At 37.6% G+C, this 25,505-nt stretch overlaps 1 protein-coding gene across 4 annotated transcripts in view; it reads right to left on the minus strand.

Annotated features, from left to right (window-relative positions):
* The window catches only part of LOC18440302 (SEC-C motif-containing protein / OTU-like cysteine protease family protein), a 44,924-nt gene that overhangs the window by 2,026 nt on the left and 17,393 nt on the right, over positions 1–25,505 (minus strand). For all 4 annotated transcript variants that reach the window (XR_016047104.1, XR_016047105.1, XM_011627306.3 and 1 more), the window contains exons 4-8: positions 19,923–20,072; positions 12,578–12,639; positions 8,361–8,445; positions 8,115–8,264; positions 7,790–7,892 (exon numbers count right to left, since the gene is read on the minus strand). Coding sequence is in view for 2 of the 4 variants with exons in the window: in XM_011627306.3 (XP_011625608.1) it covers positions 7,790–7,892; positions 8,115–8,264; positions 8,361–8,445; positions 12,578–12,639; positions 19,923–20,072 (550 nt within the window). In the remaining 2 variants the exon portion in view is untranslated. The remainder of the gene's footprint in view (positions 1–7,789; positions 7,893–8,114; positions 8,265–8,360; positions 8,446–12,577; positions 12,640–19,922; positions 20,073–25,505) is intronic.

A 25,505-nucleotide genomic window follows, 5' to 3' on the forward strand; every position in this document is an offset into this window, starting at 1 on the left:
TTATTCATATAAATTTGCTTCTCTCTCTTCGATGTGGGACTATGTGAAAAAGTAATACCTTAAAATATTCATATATTATATATTTTGTTAACGGCTTTATAAACACTAAGTTGCAAGTGCTATACCGGTTATTGCGCGCGCTCAATGGGACGAAGGAGGGGGGTTCGATTCCTCTCGTTGAGGAACTGTTTTTTTTTTCTCTTTTTTTTTGTCAAGTTATTTTCTTATCACAAAAATTAAAGGCTTTTTGTAAAAAATAAAAATAAAAGGTTTTTATCAATTTCGCTTTTTGTCAAATTTTTTTCTTATCAATAAAATAAAAAGTTTCGTATAAAAAACATGAAAATTTTTGTCAAAGTTTTTTCTTATAAAAAAAATTAAAGGCTTTTTCTAAAAAATAAAAATAAAAGGCTTTTATCAATTTCGCTTTTTGTCAATTTTTTTTTCTTATCTAAAAAATAAAAAGTTTCGTATAAAAAAATGAAAGGTTCTTATCAGTTCTTTTTCTTGTCAAAAAAAAAAAAAGGTTTGTTTCAAAAAAATAAAAAATAAAAAGTTATTTGTCAAAAAAATATAAAGTTCTTATAAAAAAAAATACAAGTAATTTTGTCAAAAAAACTCATTTGTTATTTTTGTTAAAATAAGTTCATATTTTTGTCAAAAAAACTCATTTCTTATTTTTGTCAAAAATACAACAAGTATTTTTGTTAAAATAAGTTCATACAGAGAAAAAAAACTCAATATTCACATATTGATGTAAAAAATGAAAATTAATAATGTAGTACCCCGATTTCTTATTGGATTATTAAGAAACAACATTTGTAATGAATTTTAATAATTTTTTTAGATGTTTTTAAAGCTTAATCCGACCGATTTCCGATCTGGATCACCGATTCACCGATCCGGATGGGTTTTTGGGGTGCTTGTTCAGGGACACCGATCCGTTTTTTAAACCACTGCTTTAAAGGAACAACAACTATGGCACCTCGAAACTTAGTTTGAACTCTATGGGGCATAACCATCAGGCTTTTGTGGGGCATGCTCCAAAAGTGCTTACTAATGAACAACTGAAACCCACCTTGGTACTTGGGCCATATTTTTTACGAGATAGATCACTTATGCAGGGAATTGGAAGTTACTTGGAGGCACACTCGAAGAATCGAAAACGCAGCGACAGACGCACTCGCTAAAGAAGCGGCTAGACAACTTATCTAACAGGATGTTTAATCTGTGTAAAAGGGCTTCATTACTAGCCCTAACTGTTTTATGTTTACCTCTATTCTCTACTCCTGTTATAACGCGAGAAAAGGGCTAAAATTCAAATCTATCCTTTTGTCCGCTTTTGTAATTGGGCACAAATATAAGCCCCCACTTTACTGTAAGCCCTCTCCGCTGCAGTGTGAGTCTATGTAGTGGAAGTCTTTGCAGGTCCTCCTCTCAGGGACCACGATGCTGTTGAGGACATGTAGTGGAAGTCTTTGCAGTATTGACAAACTCATGTATTTTATTTTCATTTAATGCTAAGTTAATTTCTATCAAAAAAAAAATGAACAACTGGAACCCAATGACAGAAGCAGATGATGCTTCAGATACAGTTTTGGGTTGGAGGAGACATTGAAAATATTTTGCAGATAAATAACACCTCAAATAGAAGCACAAGTGAATTCTCCTCTTACGTATATTCATTGCAGTCGTGATGTTGAGAGAATTGGATTCTACCAATTGTCCTTCAACTGCCATGTGTAGGAAGAATTCCAGGTACAAGGTAGGGAGAATCTTCTAGGTACTACATTGATTGTCTGCTGATTGTTGATGCCATAAAAGCATCCATTAATTAGGGATTCATCTCAAGGCTGCAACAGTCAGGATCTATGTAACCTATCACACTTCCAAAAGAGAAGTAGAGAGAGTAGAATATGGAAAAAGTCTTATCCCAGTTTTAGCATGCTATAATGTGTTTCTTGTTAGAATAGTATACAAAAACCAATGTTTCAAAAAGCGCTAGGCGGGTCCTAGGTGGCCTGGGGGGTCAGGCAGCCCAGCACCTAGGTGGGCGCCCAGAACCTGGGCGGCCTAGTCGAATCCAAAAAGGATGCCCATTTGAATAAAAAAATGATATATAGTATAAAAAATAAAAATTAGGTATTTAGGACACTTACTTCGAGTTTGATTGCTCAATCTTCAAACTTACACCTCAAAGATGCTCTAAGGACTCAAAATCTTCTAAAAAACCCCTCAATAGATTTATAAAACATTAAAAATTAAATTTAATATCAATGGGTGATTTTTGATCAATTTTTGTCGACTTTGAGAAACCCTTTGATCCTAATGAAATCACCAAAAACTAGTTTTTTGGAGGCTTTCTCTCTCTAAACTGAGCTCCAATAAGTTTTAGGTTTCAAATGAACTTAAAACCATAATTCTAACCCTTTATATTTTTTAAAAAAATCAATACAAAAAAAGAAAAAAATTCCGCCTCTGGGCAGGCGCCCGCCTAGGTGGAGCACAGGCGCTAGGCTGGGCGGCCGCCTAGACTGCCGCTCAGATTGGCCGCCTAGGCCTGGGTGATGCACCCCAGCCTTCTGGACTGCCAGGGCGCTGGGCGGTCCGCGTTTTGAATCACTGACAAAAACATGTTGACTAGCACTGACTCTCGCAAGGATTAGAAGGATCCTAAACCAGAGGAAACAAGCTCTGGTATAGAAACGCCTAGATCCTTGTAGGAACCCTGACAGTTCCTGATTGGACTCGCCCAAGTCCCTGAATCCAGGCCAAGTGAGCTAGGGCTCAGCAACTCCAACAAATTTGTTAACGGCTGCTAATTGGAGAAAATAATAACAATAGTTGGTATTTTTCAGCCAGCAGGCAGTATTATGCCCCCTAAAATATCAATATGGCAGTTTTGCAGCCTTCTATATTGGTTTAAACAAGTTTTGCAAATAACTCACCAATTTCATGAATCTAAGAGAATTCAAAATGCACATTTGGAGTAAAAAAAGGTACTGGAGAGCCTCAAATTAAGTAGACCCTGAAGACTCACTACAAAAACACTGGGGGGTTTCAATTTTGCAGATTTTGAGGGTCCATCTGACTGATAATTGATTTACAACCTTTATGTTTCCTAAATTTCATTGTTTTCCTGTGTGATTTTTTTATTATGAAGTTTCTCGAAAACACTCATGCAGAATTATGTGTTCCTCCTGGCTGCTAAGCATAGGGCTCACTCTAACGTTGATAAGGGATAACACGCAGACCCTCATCGACATGGTGTATCAGGCCTCACACCTCTCAAGAGCCCCAAGCCCCTAGGTTTTTTTTTAACTCAATCAGCTAATTATCTAGACCGCAAACCAAGCTAGTCAATGGCACTCATGCCATCCCTCAAAGGCCCTCTCGGCCATAAAGCCCATTAATCCCTCATGGACCAATCCGCACCACACTCAAACTGGGAAACCTTTATGTGTTCTCATTAACAGTATGAGTGCCTACATGGGGCAATACAGGAGCTAACATACATTTAAATGCCACAAAAACCCAACAGAACTGATCCAATTACAGACATTCCTGAACTATAGTTGAGATAACCATAATCGGGATGATGAAATCCTCCTTCCCATTCATATTGCCTGTAGTTTGAGTCATTCATATTCAGATATGGTCACAAATGTGACTACTGCTATGTACTCCAATTTGGACTATTGACTGCATGGCAAATAGTGAAACATACCAAAACCATTTAAAAACCTCAGAATCTATAAAAGTTTCTAATTTTTCTCCATACACAGAAATGTTTTCTATTTTTTCATTTCCTCAGTTTTCACAGGTTTTCCCATTGTTTGGCATTTTTTCTGATTTTTCTTTCTCTTATTTTTGGGGACTCAAGCAGACGTGCCCAGCCAAGTCAGACTAGTCTGTGCCCAAGTCCAAACCTCCTTCAGTGTCTCAAAATACTGTGCCCGTCTTTCACAGCAGAATCATAAGTGACTTGCCTTCATATATCAAGAATCATGGGAACTGAAACATGTATGGGACATGCATAATGTAGATTCTTGACTGCTACAATCTAATCTAGCATAGTTATTTTCTTAACCTTTAACTAATTTTCTTTTACCATATTTATGAAGACTGGGCATATACTACAGAATACTCTTTTACCATATTTATGAAGACTGGACATATAAAACAGAATGCCCATCAAGATGGATAGTTACTATCCATTGCTATATCGTAATTGCAACAATCAGATGCACGTTCGTACAAAACAAAAAACACAAAGATTTCTAAAAAACTAATGAACTGATTCAAAATTAAAAAGAAGCTAACAAGCTTAACTTCAACGGCTCTACAGAATTCACAAGAATTAAAAGAAACAATGTTTCTAAACAATAATTCAAATCTCTCTTCTAAGTTCTCTATATAGACCCTTATTTATAATAAAAGTCTTCGAATTCAAGAAATCCATAGAAATCCTAGTTCTAGTTGAAATATAAGGCCCAGTTTGGATGTCAAAGAAAAAAATATTCACATTGAAAAAACATGCAAATTTTTTCCTCCACAATTGAGAAACATTATCGTTTTATTTTATTATGTTGGTAGACTGTTTGGATGTCTATTAAAATATGAGAAGAAAATTTTATTTGCCAGATATGTCTGAATGTATGCGTTGCAATTTTATTTCTTGCATATTCTTGATCTCCGTAGAGCAGTCGAAAATGGCAGAAAAATAACTCGAAATATGAAATTTTAAAGAAATCGATAATAAATCCCAAATCCAATTTACACAATTTTAGAATTTAATTATATTGATTCCTCTATCTCTGGATTTGCAGTTTATTCCTATTATCTGAATCTGCAGTTTATTCCTATAAATGTAGGCGACAGAGAGAATGAGAAGAACCCAGAAAGCAAGACCAAGGAGAAGTTCAATACTATTATTAGAGAGAGAGTAACTTGATGCATGGGCAAACGAGGTGAGACATCCTTTACAAACCTTCCTTTGCAAATGTTTTGAGGTTGTAAAACATCTCCCTCTGCATACTCAGAAAACCACTCCATTAAATTTAGATAGAGAAACTCTATGCTACAGAGAAAAACTCCACTATCAACCGCTCTCCAGCAACCCCGTCGAAATAGATGGAAAAGCTCTGTGAAATTAGGGGCGCAGCTTTCTAGAGAGAGAAAGATGGAAAGGTTCTTTTTTTAGAGGAGAAAAAGTCGAACTAGTACTGAGAGATGAGATCTGCATAGTTGAAGATGAGAGAAGGAAAGAGCTGTGAGACCTGCTTGAGAGTGGGAGAGAGGCTTTTGTAAGTGTGACTCAGAGCGGGAAGGTTTGGTGAAAGGCGCGAAAAATGAATAGTTGAAGATGAGAGAAGGAAACAACTGAGACCTGCATGAGAGTGGGAGAGAGGCTTTTGTAAGTGTGACTCAGAGCAGGAAGGTCTGGGGGAAAGGCACGAAGAGGGAAGCGAACAAAAATCAGCATAGTTGAAGATGAGAGAACGAAACAGCTGAGACCTGCTTGAGAGTGGGAGAGAGGCTTTTGTAAGTGCGACTCAGAGCGAGAAGATTTGGGAAAGGCAGGAAAAGGAAAGCGTAAAAAAATCTGTATAGTTGAAGATGAGAGAAGGAAACAACTGAGACTTGCTTGAGAGTGGGAGAGAGGTTTTTGTAAGTGCAAATCAGAGCGGGAAGGTTTGGGGAAAGGCGCGATAAGGGAAGCGAAAAAAAATCTGCATAGTTGAAGATGACAGAAGGAAACAACTGAGACCTGCTTGAGAGTGGGAGAGAGGCTTTTGTAAGTGCGACTCAGAGCGGGAAGGTTTCGGAGAAAGGCGCGAAGAGGGAAGCGAAAAAAAAATTTGAGTCTAACTGAAATTTTTTTCGCTCACGTTTTTGGGCAAATTTAGCTTAGCGTCACAATCTGTTTTGTCGGGAAATAAAATCTAATGAGGTTATCCAAACAGTTCCCAGTTGCTATCTCAATCTTTTTTTCTTGTCATTTGTAAATATTGCAATTTTGGGTACATCCAAACTGGCCTTAAGTCCTAATTAAAACAAAATTTGTAATGACATTTTTACCCCTGATAAAATATGTAATTCTATAAAAACACTAGCTACTTTTTTAAATACCTAAAATCCTAAAAAACAAGAAAACAAAATCCTAAAATCCATTGAAAACTTTAAAATACTAAAAATAAACCCTAAAATTAAATTAAAATATACATCCTTTGAAATTAAAAAAATTAAAAAATAAGAGGATTTTGTCGCGCATCAAATTTCCCTGGTTGGAGAAAAACCCATATTAGAGTTTTTAAGTGTCCTAGAATGAATCCTTTGTTAAACCTATGGTCTTCTTCCACCCAAACATTGCAAATTGCCATTGAGGCTTGATCTTGGAATCAATAGGTCGCCGGTAGTAGGGACATTTTCTCTAGGAACAGATCTTGATATATATGTTGAAAAATTGATGCAAACATAATTGGATCAACTCTATCTGAATATGCACATAAAACTTCTTCCTCACCGTTAACCTTAGCAATTTTAGGACTTCCAATCAATCTTGAGTATCCCTCACGACTATTCCACATGAAAATCAGAATAACCCATGGCCTCCAAGCCTACATCAAACCCAAGGTTTTTGTCCATGGCTTTCACAACAGATAGAGGCCCTAGAGTATTTGTGGTTCACCTCACCATCTAGGGTTTCCTAGTTCATCTTGACAACTAGGGTTTCCTCATCCTTTTTAAAATCTAATCTCCCCTCACTATCCCCCAGAGAAATGGCCCCAATTTCTTAAGCTCATTCCAAAGTTCTTCATAAAAGATTGGCCCATCTAGAATCAAGGTTTTCTAATGTGGCTCTTAATTAAAAATAGGATTACCCACGAGATCAAGAATGGATCATTCAATCTGAAAATAAAAAAATATATCTCAATCTGATCCTTCTATAGTTTGAACCAAAGGATCATGTAATGTAGAGTTCTCTCTCCCCTAGTTAAAGAATGGGTAAAATCCTTAGCCTCAAATCCATAATTGTCACGAATGACAAAAACCCCCTTGTTCAGAGAGCATGGGGAGCTTCAGTAGAAGCACCAATTCCTCGGCTCTCCTCATCAGATTCTCAAACTCTTGTGTTAACACAACTCCACAACCTTGACCACGACCAACATGTCATCCTCTAACTGGCATCACACAAAATTGCAGGGCATCGACGAGCATTTCAGGAGAGAACCTCTGATTCCAGATGATACAAATTTCTTTCAATTAAAAAAAAAAAGGACGATTTCTTAAAAGAAATAAAAAGAAGCTAACAAGCCTAACTTCAATGGTGGTACAGAATTCACAGGAATTAAAGGAAGCAATGTTTCTAAACGATAACTTAAATCTCTCTTCTAGAATCTCTACATAGATCCCTATTTATAGTAAAAGACCTTACTTAGAATCCAAGAAATCCAAATTCTACTTGAAATATATGTCCTAATTAAGATAAAATTTGTAATGACATTTTTAATCCTAATAAATGGGTAATTCACTTCCAAATAGCTCTTGAAATCCTAAAAAACTAAGAAAACCCTAAAATCAATAAAAAACTTTAAAAATACTAAAAATGAACCCTAAATTAAAATTAAAATCTCTGTCTTTGAAATTAATCCAGAATTTAAAATAAGAATGATTTTGTCATGCACCAGAATCCAACTACATTTCTAGAGTCCTTGATTTGTTTATCATCAAGTGGTGACAAAACAAAGCAGAAGTTACAACTAACCTATACAATTAAGGAACTCACCTGTACAAGGTTTGTCAATCGACATCATATTTTCTTCTACACCCTGTTCTGCTATCAAGAATTCTATTGCAGCATCAATGTCCCCACCAACTTCATTAAGGATCTGCACAAGACACCATGCATGCGATCATCGGAATAAGTTATATCTTGTGAAACTTAGAATCAACGAGTTTAAAGGTCAAACTATAAACAAAAAGAAAGTTCAGTTACCAAAAAAAAAAAAATGCTAACAAGAGCAACGTCATTGAAGATTCAATGTATTTTGCCTCTATTCTCACAATTTTAATACTGTTTCAAGCATAGCCAAAGATGAAGTTTTCATTACCTGTTCCACTTTATTGATATTTTCGCAACCAGTTCCTAAGGAGACCAGTTTAACTGATGCAGGATCAATGATCTTGCTATTATAGGAAGATTTAAACTTGGCACTAGCAGTTTTCTCCTTCAAGGATTTTGCAGAAAGGTCAGCATCCACCTAGCACGACAGTTACCAAAGTAAAACAGTGTTTTATAAGCTTACAGCAGAATGAAATGAATTTCAATTCAAACTAAGTTTGGTAACTGAAGGAACCTCAATAACAATTGGTCTAGCAGGACCATGGCAGCCATCATCTTTTAGTCGAACACTGTTATAGTGCTCTCCATCATGATATGATCTGTCAATGGAACTCGGTGCCAATAAATCTTCAGAACAAATTGTTCGTAAGTGCATAAATAGCCTTTACAAAAAGGACTATGGAGTAGATTTCAAAAACAGATATAACTTAAAAAAAAAAAGGCATACTAAAATCATAAAAAGTGAAGGACGCTCCAAGAGTGTTCTATTAGCCCAAGTAATGGGTAAGATTTACTGAAATTTATGTATCTAGGTCTCTATAACTTATTCAACATCAGTTCTTATTGAATGGAAAGGATATGTTGAATCCTCTGCACATCCTTCTAGTGCTCCCAGAAGAGAAAAAAATAAGCCCAAGTAAAAGTCAGTCCACCAGCAATGCTTGTAAGAAACACCTCATTCAATCCCATAAATGCTGTCTTATGACTCCAACTGACTGCATGCTTAGGCAATGGCCCATGACAGGGGTGGGCTAGAATTCATTGCAGGTATACACTGTAGTGCAGCCTCCAAAGTTAAGAGCAGAAGTGGAATTTCCAAAACGTCCTTGAAGAATGTGTGATTAACTGTGTCAGTGTAAGGATTTTAAAATCACTAGGACACTGTGGAACATTTTAACTAGCAAGATGTAAGCCAACACTCCCATATCTCATTAGCTGAAGATATATAAAAGTTCAAAAAAAAACCAACCATGCCCTTCTCTGAAAGTGGTGGAGTATGTGGACAGCTTGAAACAGTTGGAAAAGGGTGATAGCAACAATTATGGATTGACGAGTTGGGGTAGTTAGTAAAGCTGGTGAATAGCAGTGGACTAGCCTAGTGGGCCTAGAGTGGGATAAATTTTGTCCACCAAAAATTTAACTCGAGGACCAGACTCCAAGGGCGTCTGGTAGGTGAGGAGAGCAGGACAAGGTTCTAGTATGGTGCATGGCTGAGTTCAGACCCAATCAATGATAGATTTCCAGGACACAAATCACCAAGACATAGTAAGAAAGACTGTAGAAGGCTCAGACTACCAGGCAGCATGGAACCCCGATCTTCGACACCTGTTAAAGGAGGGAGAAATAGGATGGTTAACAACATTAGCTTGCGCCAAAAAGGGAATATAGGATAGGGAGGATTTCTCAGTAAATTCATTCTATGAAGAATTAACTTGGCTTTCACAGAAAAATCCACCAATAGAAAGGTATGGAGTATACCAGGACCACCAAAATCCAAGATTTCGTTGGCTGCCAAGTATGATCATTGACTGATGTTGTTATGACCAGACCGGAAATAAAGCCAAAGGAGGCATTAGTTCTGTCGGAATGGTTGTACTGGTTGGGGCACCAGTTAGACTGGTCAAAATTTAAAAAAATAACAAAAATAAAAACTACAAATAGATTGAAAATTTTGAGAAGAAAATAAAAAACTGAAAATTAGGAAAAATCCAAAAATATTCACCACTCACCACCTCAGTATCTTACATCAAAAAAGACACAACATATTGCAAATTTTAAATTTGTATTAACATTAGAAAATCCTATCTTTTACAAAAACCTACACAATAAAACATTAAAACCCCTTAGTTTTCCTGGAAAATATAGATTAATCAAATGAAGCATTTGAACAATTGATAAAATTGAGAATTTATACTAATATCACTATAAACAAACTTTATGCACCGTATATTAAAGCCAAGATGACCCCCTATCACCAAAATTGAGATTTCTCTCTAGATATGAGGAACTTTCTCATGGGACCTGGACCATTGGATTCCTACCTCGATGCCCTATCACCCTTTGAAGGTGCGGCATCATGATAACCATTGATAAGAAAGCGGTTTCATCCGCAATATACTAGTTTTGCTGACGCGATTCCCAGCAGATACATGGTAATTTGGATGGACAAGATCTCTCTCATATGTGGTCCATTTGAAGCGAGACTTAAACCATCGTGTTCCTCTCTGAATCCTTTTCTCCAAATTTCATGATCAATGGATCTACCCTCTGAAAGCAATTGAAGAGTTACGAAAGCATGTCGGAACTGTGCTGGGAAAGTTTAACTGACGCTCAGCAAAAAATATAAGAATCCCTGATTTTTCTCACACTTCGCCCACCCAACTCTAATTCTGTATGCGATATCTTCCTCAATCTCTCCATTTTCTTGGATTAACCCAAGATATCTAAAGTGTGGTCTTTTTTGTACTTCCTAGCCATCAATATTAAATACTTCTTCATCTCTACTCCTATTATTACTAAACTTGTATTCTATATGCTTTGTCTTAGTCCAGCTAATTTTAAAACTTTTGGATTCTAGAGCATCCCTCCAAAGTCCTAATTTTGTATTGAAGTCGTTTCGAGTCTCATAGGTTAAAACTATGTCATTTGCAAACAACATGCACCACGATACCACATCCTGTAGGTGCCTAATTAAGTCGTCCGTAACTTAGACAGAGAGGTACGGGCTCAATGCTGATCCCCTTTGTTAATGAAAACTCACTCATCTCTCCACTAGTTGTTTGTACACTAGTTAGCGCTCCATCGTACATATCTCTCACCAAGTCTATGTAGTGTTTGGAGACTCTTTTCTTTTCCAACACCCGCCAAATCAAATCTTGAGATACGCTATCATCAAGAAGAACATAATATACAAAATTAAAGCCAACTGATACCAAAGCCAGAGAGAGAAAGAGAGAGCTGCATGATTCTTTTATCTTCAAGTTTTTATGTCAAAACCAAAAAAGAAACGAAAAAATAAGAAACGAAAAGGAAATCAATGGATTTAATCAGCACACAAAGGACACGTGCATAAAAAATCCAAAAAATAAAAAAAGGCACAAAGTTTAAAAAAAAAGAAGAAAATTAAGGTCATTCATTTCAGGATAATGAACAATCAATAGTATACCAATCCCCATAAGAAGCATAACCCTAAGTTCTGAAAAATGAAACCCCTAAAAGAGTAAACCAGGGCCTCAAATTATAGATAATATCAATCAAATCCACCATGACTGAGAAAAACAAACCATAATTAACTAGAGCATGGCCGATCAAACAAACCCCATCACCACATAAAACAAATCTAAATAAAAGAAAGAACAGAAAATTAAACAAAACCCATCAAACAATCAATCATCAATAAGCGGATGGAGCTGGGTTGGAGAGAGAAAAAGAGGCCAATTGTGGAGAGAGAGTTTTTCTTCTGTTTTTTGGGGCTGGAGGGGGGGGAGGAGAGTTGGTTTGATGGAGAGAGAGAGAGAAGAGAGAGAGGTAGCTATTTTGTGTGAGAAGGGAGTGGATTAGTATAGAGAGAGAGTGAGAGAGGTTGATCGGTAGACAGAGTTCGAGAGGAGAGCGAGGGTGGTCTAGAGAGGAGGGTGGGGTGAAAGAAGAAGTTCTCATTGTTTAATCTTGACTATTGAGTACTCTCATTAGTCCTAGATCAACTAAAGAGAGGCGTTGATCCATAGGAAATCACAAAATAGTGATCGAATGTGGTATTTGAGTTGTTTTTCCTTTTCTTTTTAATGGTAGTTCTTGAGAGAAAAGTCAAAGCGCATTGCCTATAATTATAGTTCATGGATTACATATTTAATATGTAAAGCTTACATTATATAAAACTAAAGTCCATAGACTACAGAATGCATAGTGCAAATGTGTGGACTAGAAGCTTGGGCCGGTACAAGGGTGGGCCTAGCCCGGCCTGAAAGGCCACAGACCGGCCTGTCTCATGGGCGGCTGTACTCCAGACAGTCTTTTCTGTGGGCAAAGGGCATCTTTAAACTGGAATATGCATAGAAGTTAAGCAATAACAAATGTTTCCAATAAAATTAGAAGTTCCATCCATAAATACTCAACCATACCATTGGTAAACCGACATGCAATGGATGCATCGCGACTCAATGCAAATGCAACTTCAAGATGGAGTAAATATATCCGTTTTAACATATTATTTCAACAATATAATTTGAAACGCAAAAACCCAACTAAAAATTAGAAAGAAAGAAATGAAGCTATATTAAATGAATTTGGCATTTTACAACAGTTAAGAAACAACTTGAATTTCAAAACTTTGTATTAAAATCCATTTAAGACTTGAAGGTCTCAGAGATGAATCATTATAGTCCACAAGTAGAAAACTCCTACAGTCGCAAAATCTAATTATCAAATTGGAACCGAGTCTCAGATACTTACAGATGAACCATATGAGTTCTAGAACTTGAGAAATTTCGTATGTACCAGCGAGGAGACATGACCTGCATTGAAGCAAGGTACGAGCAATCCTTAATAATTAAAGTACTGTGTGACAAACAAGCTAGCTACATGTTCAACAGTTAAGAGATTTTAGCAACTGAAAAAGAGTAGATGAAATAAGAGAGTTTTTACCACTCAAAGACATAGATGATTGAAGTCAGCCTTTTAGCAACTATGCTATCAATACAGTGAAGTTCTACATGAATTATATCTAGAGCAATCTATCACATAAAGCTAGTATCATCTCATGCCTAATGACTTGTAGTTAAGTGACAACTAGCTTTCTTCATGTCTAGGTTGCAAGAGACAAGGAACAAATTAAGAGGTTTAGGAAGAATTTGGAATATATGAAAATAAAAATGTCCCGATTAAGTAGATAAGCACGCCAAGTTTGCAAGTTCTTCAAGGGCATGCCTGATTACTGGAGGTCGTGTTTCCATTAGTGTAGCACTTCCTATGTTTGTTAATGGGAAGTGCTGCGCTGTGTTGGTAGTGGAGCACTTCCCATGTTAATTAATGAAAAGTGTTGCGCTATTTTGGAAGCCATGGGAAGCCACAGCTTCCAAAACAACATAACTTTACATTGTTTTATGGAAGCCGCAACCCCATATATAAGATATGGAGACACATAAACCCCACAATAAACACTTAGAGGATCCAATATGCAAAACATAGAATTAAAGAAATTCCTTTGTAGAACACAGTTTCCGACAAAAGGAAATTTGATAAAATATCTTGCATCAAATTATTTCCAAGGGTTACAATATTGGAATAAAAGACTAGGGCCACTACATAGGCGTGTTTAAGGGTATTTTTTAACACTTGTATCTCCATTGCGAATAAAGAGAAAAGCAATTTGCGACCGAGGTCCGCAGGTACCAAAATGCCTGTGAACTATGGAAGCCATAGGATAATAAGCCCTGATCCAAGAGCGAAATTTCCAACAGTCTCAGAATGGCCCAAGAAGGTTTAAGAATGTTGATAAAGGTCTCCTAAGAACACCTGCTGAGTTTCATCGCAATCCGACGAGTTTAAAACAAAGCAGACGCAGAATAATTTCGAGAAAATCAACCTCTATCGCCCTGAAATGGACTTTATAACTACAGCCCTATCACCAGAGCGTCAAAAACCGTGGGACCACCGCCATTGTATCCAGAATATCCGAAAACCCATAGCGACAAGTTTCGGCTTGATCAGACGTTCCTGGACCCAGTTATGGCCAAATTACCCGAAATGGATAGGTCACACGCTATTACCATGCACCCTGGAAACTGTGTTCATGGGTTTCGGGCTCAACTTTGAAAGGTCATATCTCTCTCATCCCTAGCCAGATCAAGCTCAAATTTTATGGGCACGTTCATCGTGTCGACCCGAGCATTTTGATATGTGGCACGACCCATGTCATGCCTGAGGTGGGAGAAGAACAAGAGAAAAGATCGCGATTCAAGACAAGGTTGCAGGTTTTCCATCAGGAGCGCATCTCGATCGAGTGGCCGCATCATGACGCTCGCACGTCGGATCGACTCGAAATCAGACCCATTATGAGCACAAGGTTCAAGGCTTCATCGGAGCCAAACCTCGCTCGTGATGGACGGTCAGATTCGACGCACGACGAGTACGAAGTTGCTTCACTTTCTGGCCACCAAATTCCAGCCAAAAGATCAAAAATGGAAAATGGTCATCGGGGCACCAAATCAAGCCACATTCGTCGCCAAACGCTCGCGACAACTTGCTCGTTGATATTCAAAGAAAAAATCATCAAAAAACCCCGAGAAATGGCCGTAGTCTTTAAAAAACGATCGCATGTTTATCATGATTTTCGCATTTCGTGATCATGGCCCAAAGACCTAATCCGTGCTCGAAAATGGTATCAAAACAACCGTCTTCCCGAGCCGATCAAGAAAAAACATCATCTTTCGGCTGAATAGAGACCGGAAAGACCCCGAACCAACCCGAGAAGATCGCAAGAGTTCTTGGGCACAGCAGGGACTCAATTGGAATTTCGTGGATTGTTGGTGCTGGGGCAAAACTGTCACTTTGCCCCATTTTCTTAGAATTTCTTTAATTCACTTAATTGTTAATTTTTAACAATTAGGTCAACTTTTAATTGCACACCCATGTTTGGGCCCGACTTCTATATAAACAAGCACGCACCTCATGTAAAAGGACCCAAGTTTTCATCAATAAAAATTCTACTTTTTGCTTGAGATTTTGGACACGTCTTAGAGAGGGAGAGAGGAGAGAGAAGGGTTTCGATGGTACTCCAGGGCGTAAGGTAATCTTCTTTCTCTCTCCTTTCTCTCTCTTCTTTCCTTTCTCTCTCTTCTTTTCTTTTCTCTCTTTCTTCTTTCCTTTTTTTTTTTTTTTTTATCTCTTTCCTTTTCTCTCTTTCTTCTTTCCCTTCCTTTCTCTTCTCTTTTTTTTTCTCTTTGCTTCTTGCTTGTCTCATGTTCCTCTCAGTCTGTTGCGTGCAGCAGTGCATACTGCCGAGCGCGACGTTCTCTTCCCTCTCTATTCGTTGTGCACGGCAGTGCAATTGCCGGGCATGATTTTCTTCTCTCTCTCAGTCTATCGCGTGCGACAGTACATACTGTCGAGCGCGACATTCTCTTCCCTCTCTGTTCGTTGCGCATGACAATGCAAATGCCGAGTGTGATTTTCTTCTCTCTCTCAATCTGTTGCGCGCGGCAGTGCATACTGTCGAGTGTTACGTTCTTCTCCCTCTCTGTTCATTGCGCACGGCAGTGCAAATGCCGGGCGTGATTTTCTTCTCTCTCTCAATCTGTTGCGCATGGCAGAGCAAATGCCGAACGTGACGCTCTCTCCCCTGTCTGTTGCGCACGACAGGGCATAATGTCGAGCATGACGTTCACTTCTCTCTGTCTGTTGCGCCCGATAGTGCATACTGCCGAGCGTGATAGTTTCTTTTCTCTCTGACTGTTGTGCACGGCAGTGCACACTGCCGAATGTGACGTTCTCCACCTCTCATCTCTCTTCTCTCTGTCGTGCACAGCAGTAACACTACGGAGCGCTATCTTTCTTCCTTCTCACTTTCTGCCTTGCACAGCAGCACACACTGGTAAGCACGATTTCCTTTCTCTCCTTTCTCTTTTTTCTTATTTGACTAGAGAGCTGGTTGAGCCTTGCACTGCCGTGCTAGTTTTGACGTCGAGCAATTTAGCCGTTGTGCCGGACAAGTTACCGTGCCTGTTTAGCTGTCGTGCCAGACTAGTCACCATGCCAGGACCAATCTTGTGGAGTAGTTTAGCCGTGTGCCCATCTAGTTACCGTGCTCGTCTAGCTACTGCGCAAGACCAGTCACTGTGCCATATTAGTTGTCGCGCCAGTCTTGTCGTCGAGTAGTTTAGCCGTTGTGCTGGTCCAGTTACCGTGCCAGTCTAGCTGCTGCGCCAGACCAGTTGTCGCGCTAGTCTGGTCACTACGCCCGTCTAGCCGTCGGGCCAAACGGCTTCATTCTTTTTTTTTTTAAAGGTTCAACGAGAGCCAAGCTGACCTTCATCATTTCTCTCATTCTTCTTCTTCTTCTCTCCACAAAAATTTCCATTCATTGCCTCTGAAAGTTGGGTGAAATCCAAGCCAACCTCCGTCCCACTTTTCTCTGAAGGACTAGTTGAAAGAAATACTAACCTTCAAACCCTTCTTCCTTTTCTCTGTCATTTCCTCTCTCACCCCTTTCTTTCTTTCCTTACCATAAGATCTTATCAAAAGTCCCTAGTCAAAGAGACGCCGTGAGGCTGTCCAATTGACATGGGCTCTTTTATGTGATTTTTTTAAAAAGCACACACGCATGTGTGCGTTCACCCTATGACAAGGTGGGGTCCTCAGACCCACTTATCTGTACTCTAATGTGTGTGTGTTTTGTAGGAAAGAAGAAAACACGTCAAGGGAGGTGAATCTAAACCGGCCACAGGCCAGGGGGCATTCTTCGTGATCTAAGAGGGCACCCACGCGAGAAGCCCGACCGCGTCACGGACCCACACAAGGTGAGTCCCTGCAACCCTAATTCCTCTCTCATCAGTTGGTATTCCTGCCCATGTCTTCTTCACACCGTTCTCGAGAGAGCGATCTCAGGTCCCGGGTCCATCTCGAACCCGGAACCGCGCCACCAGGTCAACCCGACCCGGAGGGTAAGATCGAGGCACCTAACCAAGGCGCTCAATGATAACGGGTTCATTAATGCTCATTCACTACAAGTGTTGGGCAAGCCCTAAACCCAGATTGGTTCCATGGACCACTATCATAAGTTAGGACCCAAGTAAACTTGTCAAAAATGGGTGTACACTGTTGACATGCATACATCTATCTTTACACAGTCCTTTGTGTAAGGTACTTGGGTTTTTGCATCATTTATACATTTTATATCAGGGATAAATCCCTACAATAACATAATCTATAAATGAGAATTCAGAATTCTAAAATGGCATCAGAGCTAGGCTTGAATCAAAAGCCCTATCTCTCTGAATATGCAGTGAACTATCAGTCAAGCAAACAAATATTAATATTCAGTGGAAGAACCAATCTTTGACATCTAATAGAAAATTTGAATCTGTTTGGAGTTAAAAACCATAGATTTTGGATCAGAGGTAGCGCAGCAGATGCGGCTCCATAGTGGGACTATAGCATTACTTAGCATCCAATGGAGCACATTTAGAATGTGTTGTACTGGAAGCAATGTTCAAGAAGACAAGGGAAGCCCATCTTTTATTTATTTTTATTTTTTTTGGTTGGGGGGTGGGAGTGTGAAAGGGGGGACTTTCATTATTGCTAAATTTGCATCACAAATTAGAAACAAAGCCAAAAGCAATCAAATACAGCCAAAAATATACTATAATTTTTCAAATTTGCATTATTAATCAGAAACATAGCCAAGATAGAGTAATATTTTCAAATTTGAATAATAAATTAGAAACAAAGCTCAACATAGCCAAAAGTATATTATAAATTTCAACTTTGCATTGTATAGCCAAACATAGAGTAATATTTCAATTTTGCATTATATATTAGAAACAAAGCCAAACCATAGAGTGTATTACCAAATTTGCATTATAAATTGGAAACAAAGTCAAACATAACTATAAACATATTAGAAACATCGCCATAGAGTGTATTAACAAATTTGCATTATAAATTGGAAACAAAGTCAAACATAACCATAAACATATTATAAATTTTCAAATTTGCATTCTAAATTAGAAACAAAGTCAAACATAAATAAAATCACAAAAATAGCAAACCATAAAAAAACACTCATGAAATTTCATCATATATGTAACACCAAACTTCAAAATAAGCACAATAAAATGATTAAAAAAAAAGCATAAAATAACACAATACTTACAAAAAATACGAAATCCTAAACATAAACAATTAAATTCATTAACCTTTCAAAAACCGGTCGAATTAGGCTTGAATTAGTCACTTTCGATTGCCAAAGCTCTCATTTGCAACCACTTTAATCCCGAAAAATTTTTTTTTTTTTTCCTTTTAGCAAGGTTACATAGGAATGGAACTTGAGATGTAGTGCTATGAAAACCCAGCTACTACCGCCTTGACCCAAGCTCAATTCCTGATTAATCCCCATAAAATTTTGGGTCAAATTCCTTTTGATTACGAAAGAAATCCAAAACTTCGAATTCAATTTGAATTCGATCTTTTAAAAAAATTGATTTTGAGCTAAATGTAGTTTTGGGGCACAAATAGAGTTTGGGGAGCAAACATGCCCCCAAATACTACTTCCCCCTTTTCAAAGGGGGGAATTACATCTTTGCCCTTTGGTGAGGACATTTTCTGCCCTCATCAGCATCTTCGGCGCCAGCCCAGGGTCACTGCCCTGCACTGGGCTATAAAGGCCCAATGTTAGGCAGTGAGGCCTCCCAAGCACCGACTTTTTGAACCATGACTAGAAGTGTTGATGATTGAGAGAAACTCTATGAATGACATAGAATGAGAAAGTTAATTTTCCATGGAAATTAGTTAATCGTTGGGGAAAACTGTAAATTCCGTACTGCAGGATAGAGGTGGGGGATTTAGCACAAAGGCATCACAAGGTCTAATTGAGGATTCACTTCAGAATAAGAGATACCCTTCAAATTCTTCCACAGGGAAGGATCGATTAATTCATAAACACTGCATTCATGAAATATCATTTTGGAAACATATCTCTGTACACCCTCTTTTGGTGTACCATTTACCCATAGACCTAGTTTTTAAAAACTTTCTGACGGCATAGGTTTTCTAAAAAGCATATCTTCTAACCCCCTGGGCCCAATTTACCCCTTTTGACTACTCGTTTTTGGCGAAAACAAACTAGAAAGACACCTCTATCAGTCTAGCAAAGCTCTCTATAAAATGTAGTTATTTCTCTCTCTATGACGTCTCGATCTCTCTCTAAACTAAAACTCTCTCTCTTTAAAATAAACCGATACCTCCATCTATCTACTAAACCTTTCTCTAGAGAGAGACATTATAGAGAGAGAGAGAGAAATAAAGAGATACAGAGAAAGAGGTTTAGTAGACAGATAAAGGTGTCTTTTTATCTTTTGTTTGGGCAAAAAAATGAGCAGTCAAAAGGGTTAAAATGGGTTCAGGGGGAGATTATTTTAAAGAAAACCTATGGCACCAGAAAATTTTTAAAACCCTGAGTCTATAGGGAAATGGTACACCAAAACAGAGTATACAAAGATATTTTCCCTATCATTTTCTTTATAATGATGAATTATCGTGTGATTAAGTACATGTATTATTCTGGGTAAAAGCTTGTAGCTTATGACTAGCTTTCTGTTCCCCAAAATGGGCTTGTACATCACCATCAATTTTCACAGCCATGAGCTATACAACTATTTCCTGAATAGTTGGATATAGATCGATTGCCCATATGCTCTATGTCAAAATCATTAAACCAACATGAACCAGGTTCCCTTCAGTCCATAATGATGAGATGATGCTTATAAAAAACTATAACAGGTACAATAACTAAAATTAAAATATAGAAACCATTCAAGTAAAATCCATTCAGTTAAGAAGCAAGGAAATAAATAGATTGCCCGTATGCTCTATGTAAATCATTAAACCAACATGAGCCAGGTTCCCTTCAGTCCATAGTAAGGAGACGATGCTTATACAAAACTATAACAAGTGCAACAACTAAAATAAAAACATAGAAACCAAGTAAAACTCATTCGGTTAAAATGGTTCCCCATTCTCTCTTCAATGTTAATAAAGAAAATGAGAACATAACCCATAAAGAAATCACCATGGGACTTACACGATGTATGCAGATATTACAATGTGTGACAAGGGAAGCCACCTGAAGTTCCATATGGCCTGCCCATGTGCTATCTTGTTTCATGGACTGGCAATACTCATCAAAAGGAACATCGTCTTCGATAAATGGCTCAAATTCTTCTCGGTGCTTCTGTTAAGAATAACTATAAACTTAGTTTTGCTAACACAAAGTATTTACAGAAATTGAGGCCACTGCTATAAAACATTAAATGGTCAACGAGAAGATCTCTTAATACTCCTCTCAAAATGAAGCACAACAATATACCGAAGCAAGACAAATATAAACCTATAGGGATCACCAAAGAATATAAACTTCAACTTCAAAACAAACATGAAGAAACTAATGAAAACCAGAAAGCCCAGAAAGATAGAACAAAAAAACATTAATCAAAACATTAAGGCCACAATTTAAGTATAACAGAATTAGCTTCCAACCATCAACAAATGAACATCGATGAGACATATCTCAATCACTTATTTCAAAAAAACTGCAGGTCATAAGTATAAAAAGCTGTATTGATTCCAAGTACTGATACCTCAACTCACAGGATGTAGACTGAGGACCAGGTCAGTTAGTTTATGAATTTTTGAATGGGGTACACAGCATTCACAATTACTAACAAATTCATGGAACATTCTTAACATTTATATAATTAAAAAATTAAAACCATGTTAAAATCATATGATTGCTGAATAGGAAATGATATTGTCTACATTCATTTTACTAATCACGACAGATGCATGAAGACATAGCATCTTGAGAATGTTACTTCACAGCTTCATGTGATATTAAAGCCTAGTTATCACAGATTCAATAAGTACCATTACGATATTCTACTCTTAAAATCCAACTTTTAGAATTTACTATATAATTACTATTATATCAGAGGACATTGATTAGTCAGCTTTTAGGGAGTCACCGAATATATATGATATTCTACTCTTAAAATATAACTTTTGGAATTTACTATAGAACTACTATTTTATCAGAGGACACTGATTAGTCAGTTTTTATGGGATCACCAAATATATATGACTCTAACTTGTCGAGCTTCATTTTTGCAATTAGCCTAGTAACCCATTCATGCATGCTCCATGTACCAGCCATTCTGAGGGAGTTAATTACATCCTACATTACTTAAAACTCTCCCCAGGAAAGGGGATATTCATGCTCCACAGTGTTTCCATGGACTTATGTACATATACTAATGCAGACTGAAACAAATGTAGATGGGCAATCCACCACTGGCTATTGCTCTAATCACAACAATCTAGTGACCTAGCGTAGCAAAAACAAACAAAATCTTATAACCCACTCATGTGCAAAAGCAAAGCATTGAGATGTGGCATCAACTTTAGATGAGTTTTGGTTTTAAAAATCGCCGATCCAGATTGAAATTGCCCAATCCGGATCAGGAATTGTTGGAGACAGTCCGGTTCAAGAACTGGCCGCGTCCCCCCCTTGAACTGGCTGGTTCTCCGACAAAACCGGCTGATTCTCCTACAGAACCGGCTGGCTAATTCTGTCTGAACAGAACCTGTCGATTCTGTCCTGAAATGGCCAACCAGCCCCATACTAAATTTTTGACAAAATTTTGTTATTTACTTACGATTTTTTGAGTTTTTTTGAAAGAGGAATTTTTTTATGTGCAATTTTTTATTTTTTTTTAAAGGGGAGGTGGCCCACCTCTGTCTGAACAGAACCTGTCGATTCTGTCCTGAAATGGCTAACCAGCCCCATACTGAATTTTTGACGAAATTTTGTTATTTACTTACGATTTTTTGAGCTTTTTTCAAAGAGGAATTTTTTTATGTGCAATTTTTTAATTTTTTTTAAAGGGGAGGTGGCCCACCCCATATTTTGTATCTTACTATTTCTCAATCTCACTATTTCACCAACTCATGATTTGAGGGCCTCAACCATTGGATGGCCCCAACCAACCAGGCGTAAGCATGCCATAGTGTAAGTGGGAAAGCTAATGCTATAGTACATGAGCCTTAAGCTTTTTATAGAGGCTTTTGCTCCTTGAAGTCCCTAATGTGGGACAATTTTCTCTCGCTCCTTCACTCTACCGGATGAAAGATTTTGGGGTTAATAAATATAATCCATGGGACATCTGAAAAAGAAACAATAATACTAATTCATAGGGCACCTTCAGTACATACACCCCCTTGAAAATCTGTTTTCTAGTTTCTCTATCCACTTTCCTCATTCCAATTTCACGGAAATGAAAATGTGGCTTCTCAAAAAAAAATCATGAAAATGTGATTGCATATTCTTCTTTCCAAATTCTATATTTGTTTTGAGGACCGGTTAACTTCTTTCCAAACTTTATATTTCTGTCCGTATTAATTACTACACCTTAGATCTATCTATTTGGCAACATATACTTTTTCCTTCCTAAATCTCATGTAGTGAAGAGGATTTCTTTTTGTAATTGTAACCATGTGGCAAGACTTTGGAAATGATTTAACCAATATAAAATTTGAGATTGTTGCAAAAAAAAAAAAAAAAAAAGAACCTCTAGAATAGCGAAAACATGTGTGGTAAGAAAGCAGAAATGGAGGGTCATACCTTTTTCCCCGATTGGCATTTTGGTTTAATAAAACACAATAGCTCATTGTGAGGGTCATAGCTTTTTTTCTCTCTATCAAATCAAAAGGTCTGAAACTATTGTATGATTCCTTTCTTTTTTTCATTATAAAATTTTGAATTAGAGAGATCCATTTTATTGCCATGAGATGCATTTTAAATATCATTTTAACCATAAAATGAATGTAATGGATAACAAACACTCAAACATGAGATAGGTTCTTAATATTTATGTATTTTTAGTAAAATAATGAAGAATTATAATGCAACATCATTATTTTTTTTGGAAACCTAAAACACTGGTTTTTTAAGAAATTATATTGATTTTCTGGATTTTTTAATAATAGATCTTGCTGATCCGGCCGATTCTCTGATCCGGATTGTCGATCCACCAATCCAACACAGTTTTTAGGGTAGTCAATCTAGGCCACTGATCCATTTTTTTAAACCATGGATGACTTAGAATAGTTGAAGGCACTTCTTAACAATACAGGTTTTTGAAGGCGGGCAATATAATTTTTATTTTAAATTTTATTCAATTTTAAAGGATGTATATTTTAATTTAAGTTCTAGGGTTTTTAAGTTTCTTTAGGGATCTAAGATTTTTTATATTTTTTTGGATTTTAGGAGATATTCTTTTGAGAAACAGGATTTTAGGAGATATTTATAAAAGTGGTTAGAAGACTAATAAAATTACTTGTTTTATTACGGGTAAAAGTGTTATTACGAATTTTCTTTTAAGTGAAGGGACTTACAGGGTATTTTCATAATGTTTTAACTTAAATAGGGGTAGTTTTGATCTTTTTTTATTATAATGTTATAAAAGGGCCTAGGATGTTGTTCTAACGTATTTTGGGAGTGAATAGTAAAAATAGGCTACAAATAGTAACAAGAAGCCCTATCTAAGGTTTACCGGTCTCTTGTTTGTGCATTTGGACTGTTTTGATGGTTATTGAAATGTTCTCCATTTTCCTACCTCAAATTGGTATTAGAGCCAAGGTTTTCTTCAACAACAAAACTAGGGATCTACAACCAAGTCTAGGGTTTGCTGATTTTATGCTAAGTTTTGCCAAGTTGCAACCAAGTTTTATTGGTTGTCGGCCTTGGGTTTATGATTTCGGTGAACCTATGGCAGCAAGAAGAGGTCGAGGCAGGGGTATTCAAATGGATCCACCTCGTGATGAGCAAGATCAAGAGATAGAGGATCTAAGAAAACAACTTCAAGAACTTACAACTTTCAGGCATCGATCGTGAGCAAGATGAACTTTTGTCCATCCAAGACAATGTTGAGTATAAAGCTTTTCATGATCATGCTCCGGGGGAGGAGTTGAGTGAAGAGGAATATGATCAGAGGTATAGGACGCACTCAAAATCCATAGATCTAAAAGTTGATAATCCTAATTTTGAAGGAAAGTTGCAACCTGACGACTTTATAGACTCGTTAAATAATACAAAGGTCAAAATTATTGCCATTAAGTTGAAGAAAACTGCTTCGGTATGGTGGTAACAGCTGAGAGCAAGGCGAGAAAGAATGTGAAGACTTAAAATCATGTCGTGGAGAAGATGAGGACAACGATAAAGGAAAAAATATCTCCCTGAAAATTATTTACAGCCTATATATATCTAAAGAGGCATGTTTTTCGCCAAGGAGATAGGTTAGTTTCACATTGTGATTGCCTGTAGTGTTGTGATCGAGTGGTAGGAGCAGTCCATTGCCATGGATGTGACGGACTGCACTAATCAATTCAAGATATGGAAGTTTTACAGTGGTATTGGACCCTTGATGCGGCCTATAAACTTGCAACGAGGGTTAAAACTCAGCAAAATGACGCTCAAATAGGTGGAGTGTGGGTGTGGGTGTGGGTGTGGGTGTGGGCGTGAGAGATAAGGGAAACAGGGCAACTGCCCGTGGTGGTGAATTTGGAAGAAAAGGCAGCGTGACATGTGCTGGTACGATGTCTTGCACTGTTGGAACGACCATCCAGCAAGTTGCCCAAGACCAAAAAGGAGTTCTTTCGAGAGTTGGGCGACCTGAAATGGGTGCAAGTAGCAACATCAAGTGCTACAAATGTTCAGGGAACAGGTATGTCACATCGCGTGCTCAAATTGCAAGCTCGATAATCTTTCTGAGAGGTTTTAGAATTAAGACAAAAAGCACTCTTTTGAAGGTCATCACATCTACAGTGAGCAAGGTTTAAAAAGAAAAATCCGCCTACGCGCCTAAGATACCTCTGACCGCACGCCTAAACTTGGGCATCCCATTCTAGGCGGCTGTACCTGGACAGGGGCCTAGGGATGTGGGACTTTGTTTTATTTTTAAAGATCCCCAAAAGGACAAAGGAGGTAATTTTGACCCCCAAAAAGGTTTAAATATGTTATGGGGGTTATTTTCAACCCCCAAAATTAAAAAAACACTTCCATAACCCCTCAATTTCTTAACTATACCTATTTCTGAGAATCAAAAATATTTTTGTGTTTTGAAGAAGCTTCCTAAAATTTTCTCTTATTATAGAATATGGAGAGTTGGGGACCGTTATTAATACATAGTGTAGACACGCCATTTTAAAACTAGCAAATTTCATGATTTTCCTACCTTAGACAACCCTTAGGACCATACTATTCCATAAGATCCTTCAACCATAAAACATCGTAATCCATGATCCCCATCCTGTGATCTAGTACCTTGACAAATCTGGTGGTTTTTAGTAAATATCCATTCTACACCATTTCAGTCTATAAAAAAACATTTACATGCCTCTTTTAATATTAGACGTGTATGCCACGAAATCTGATAGATAGAGAGAGCCCAAGGAAATTTGAGAGATAGCGAGAGCCAAGAGAGAAAAACCTGAGGCCATTAAACCCTAGCCTGCAACTTTCAAACTTTAGATCCAGGATAATCATTCAACCAAGAAGGCTTGGTCAATATAAAAGAGAGACAAAGGATCCACAGCGAAAATTACAGCCGTG

Source organism: Amborella trichopoda, chromosome 13 (genome assembly GCF_054954075.1).
Source record: "Amborella trichopoda isolate Santa Cruz 75 chromosome 13, AtrichopodaSantaCruz75HAP2 v2.0, whole genome shotgun sequence".
NCBI lineage: Eukaryota > Viridiplantae > Streptophyta > Magnoliopsida > Amborellales > Amborellaceae > Amborella > Amborella trichopoda.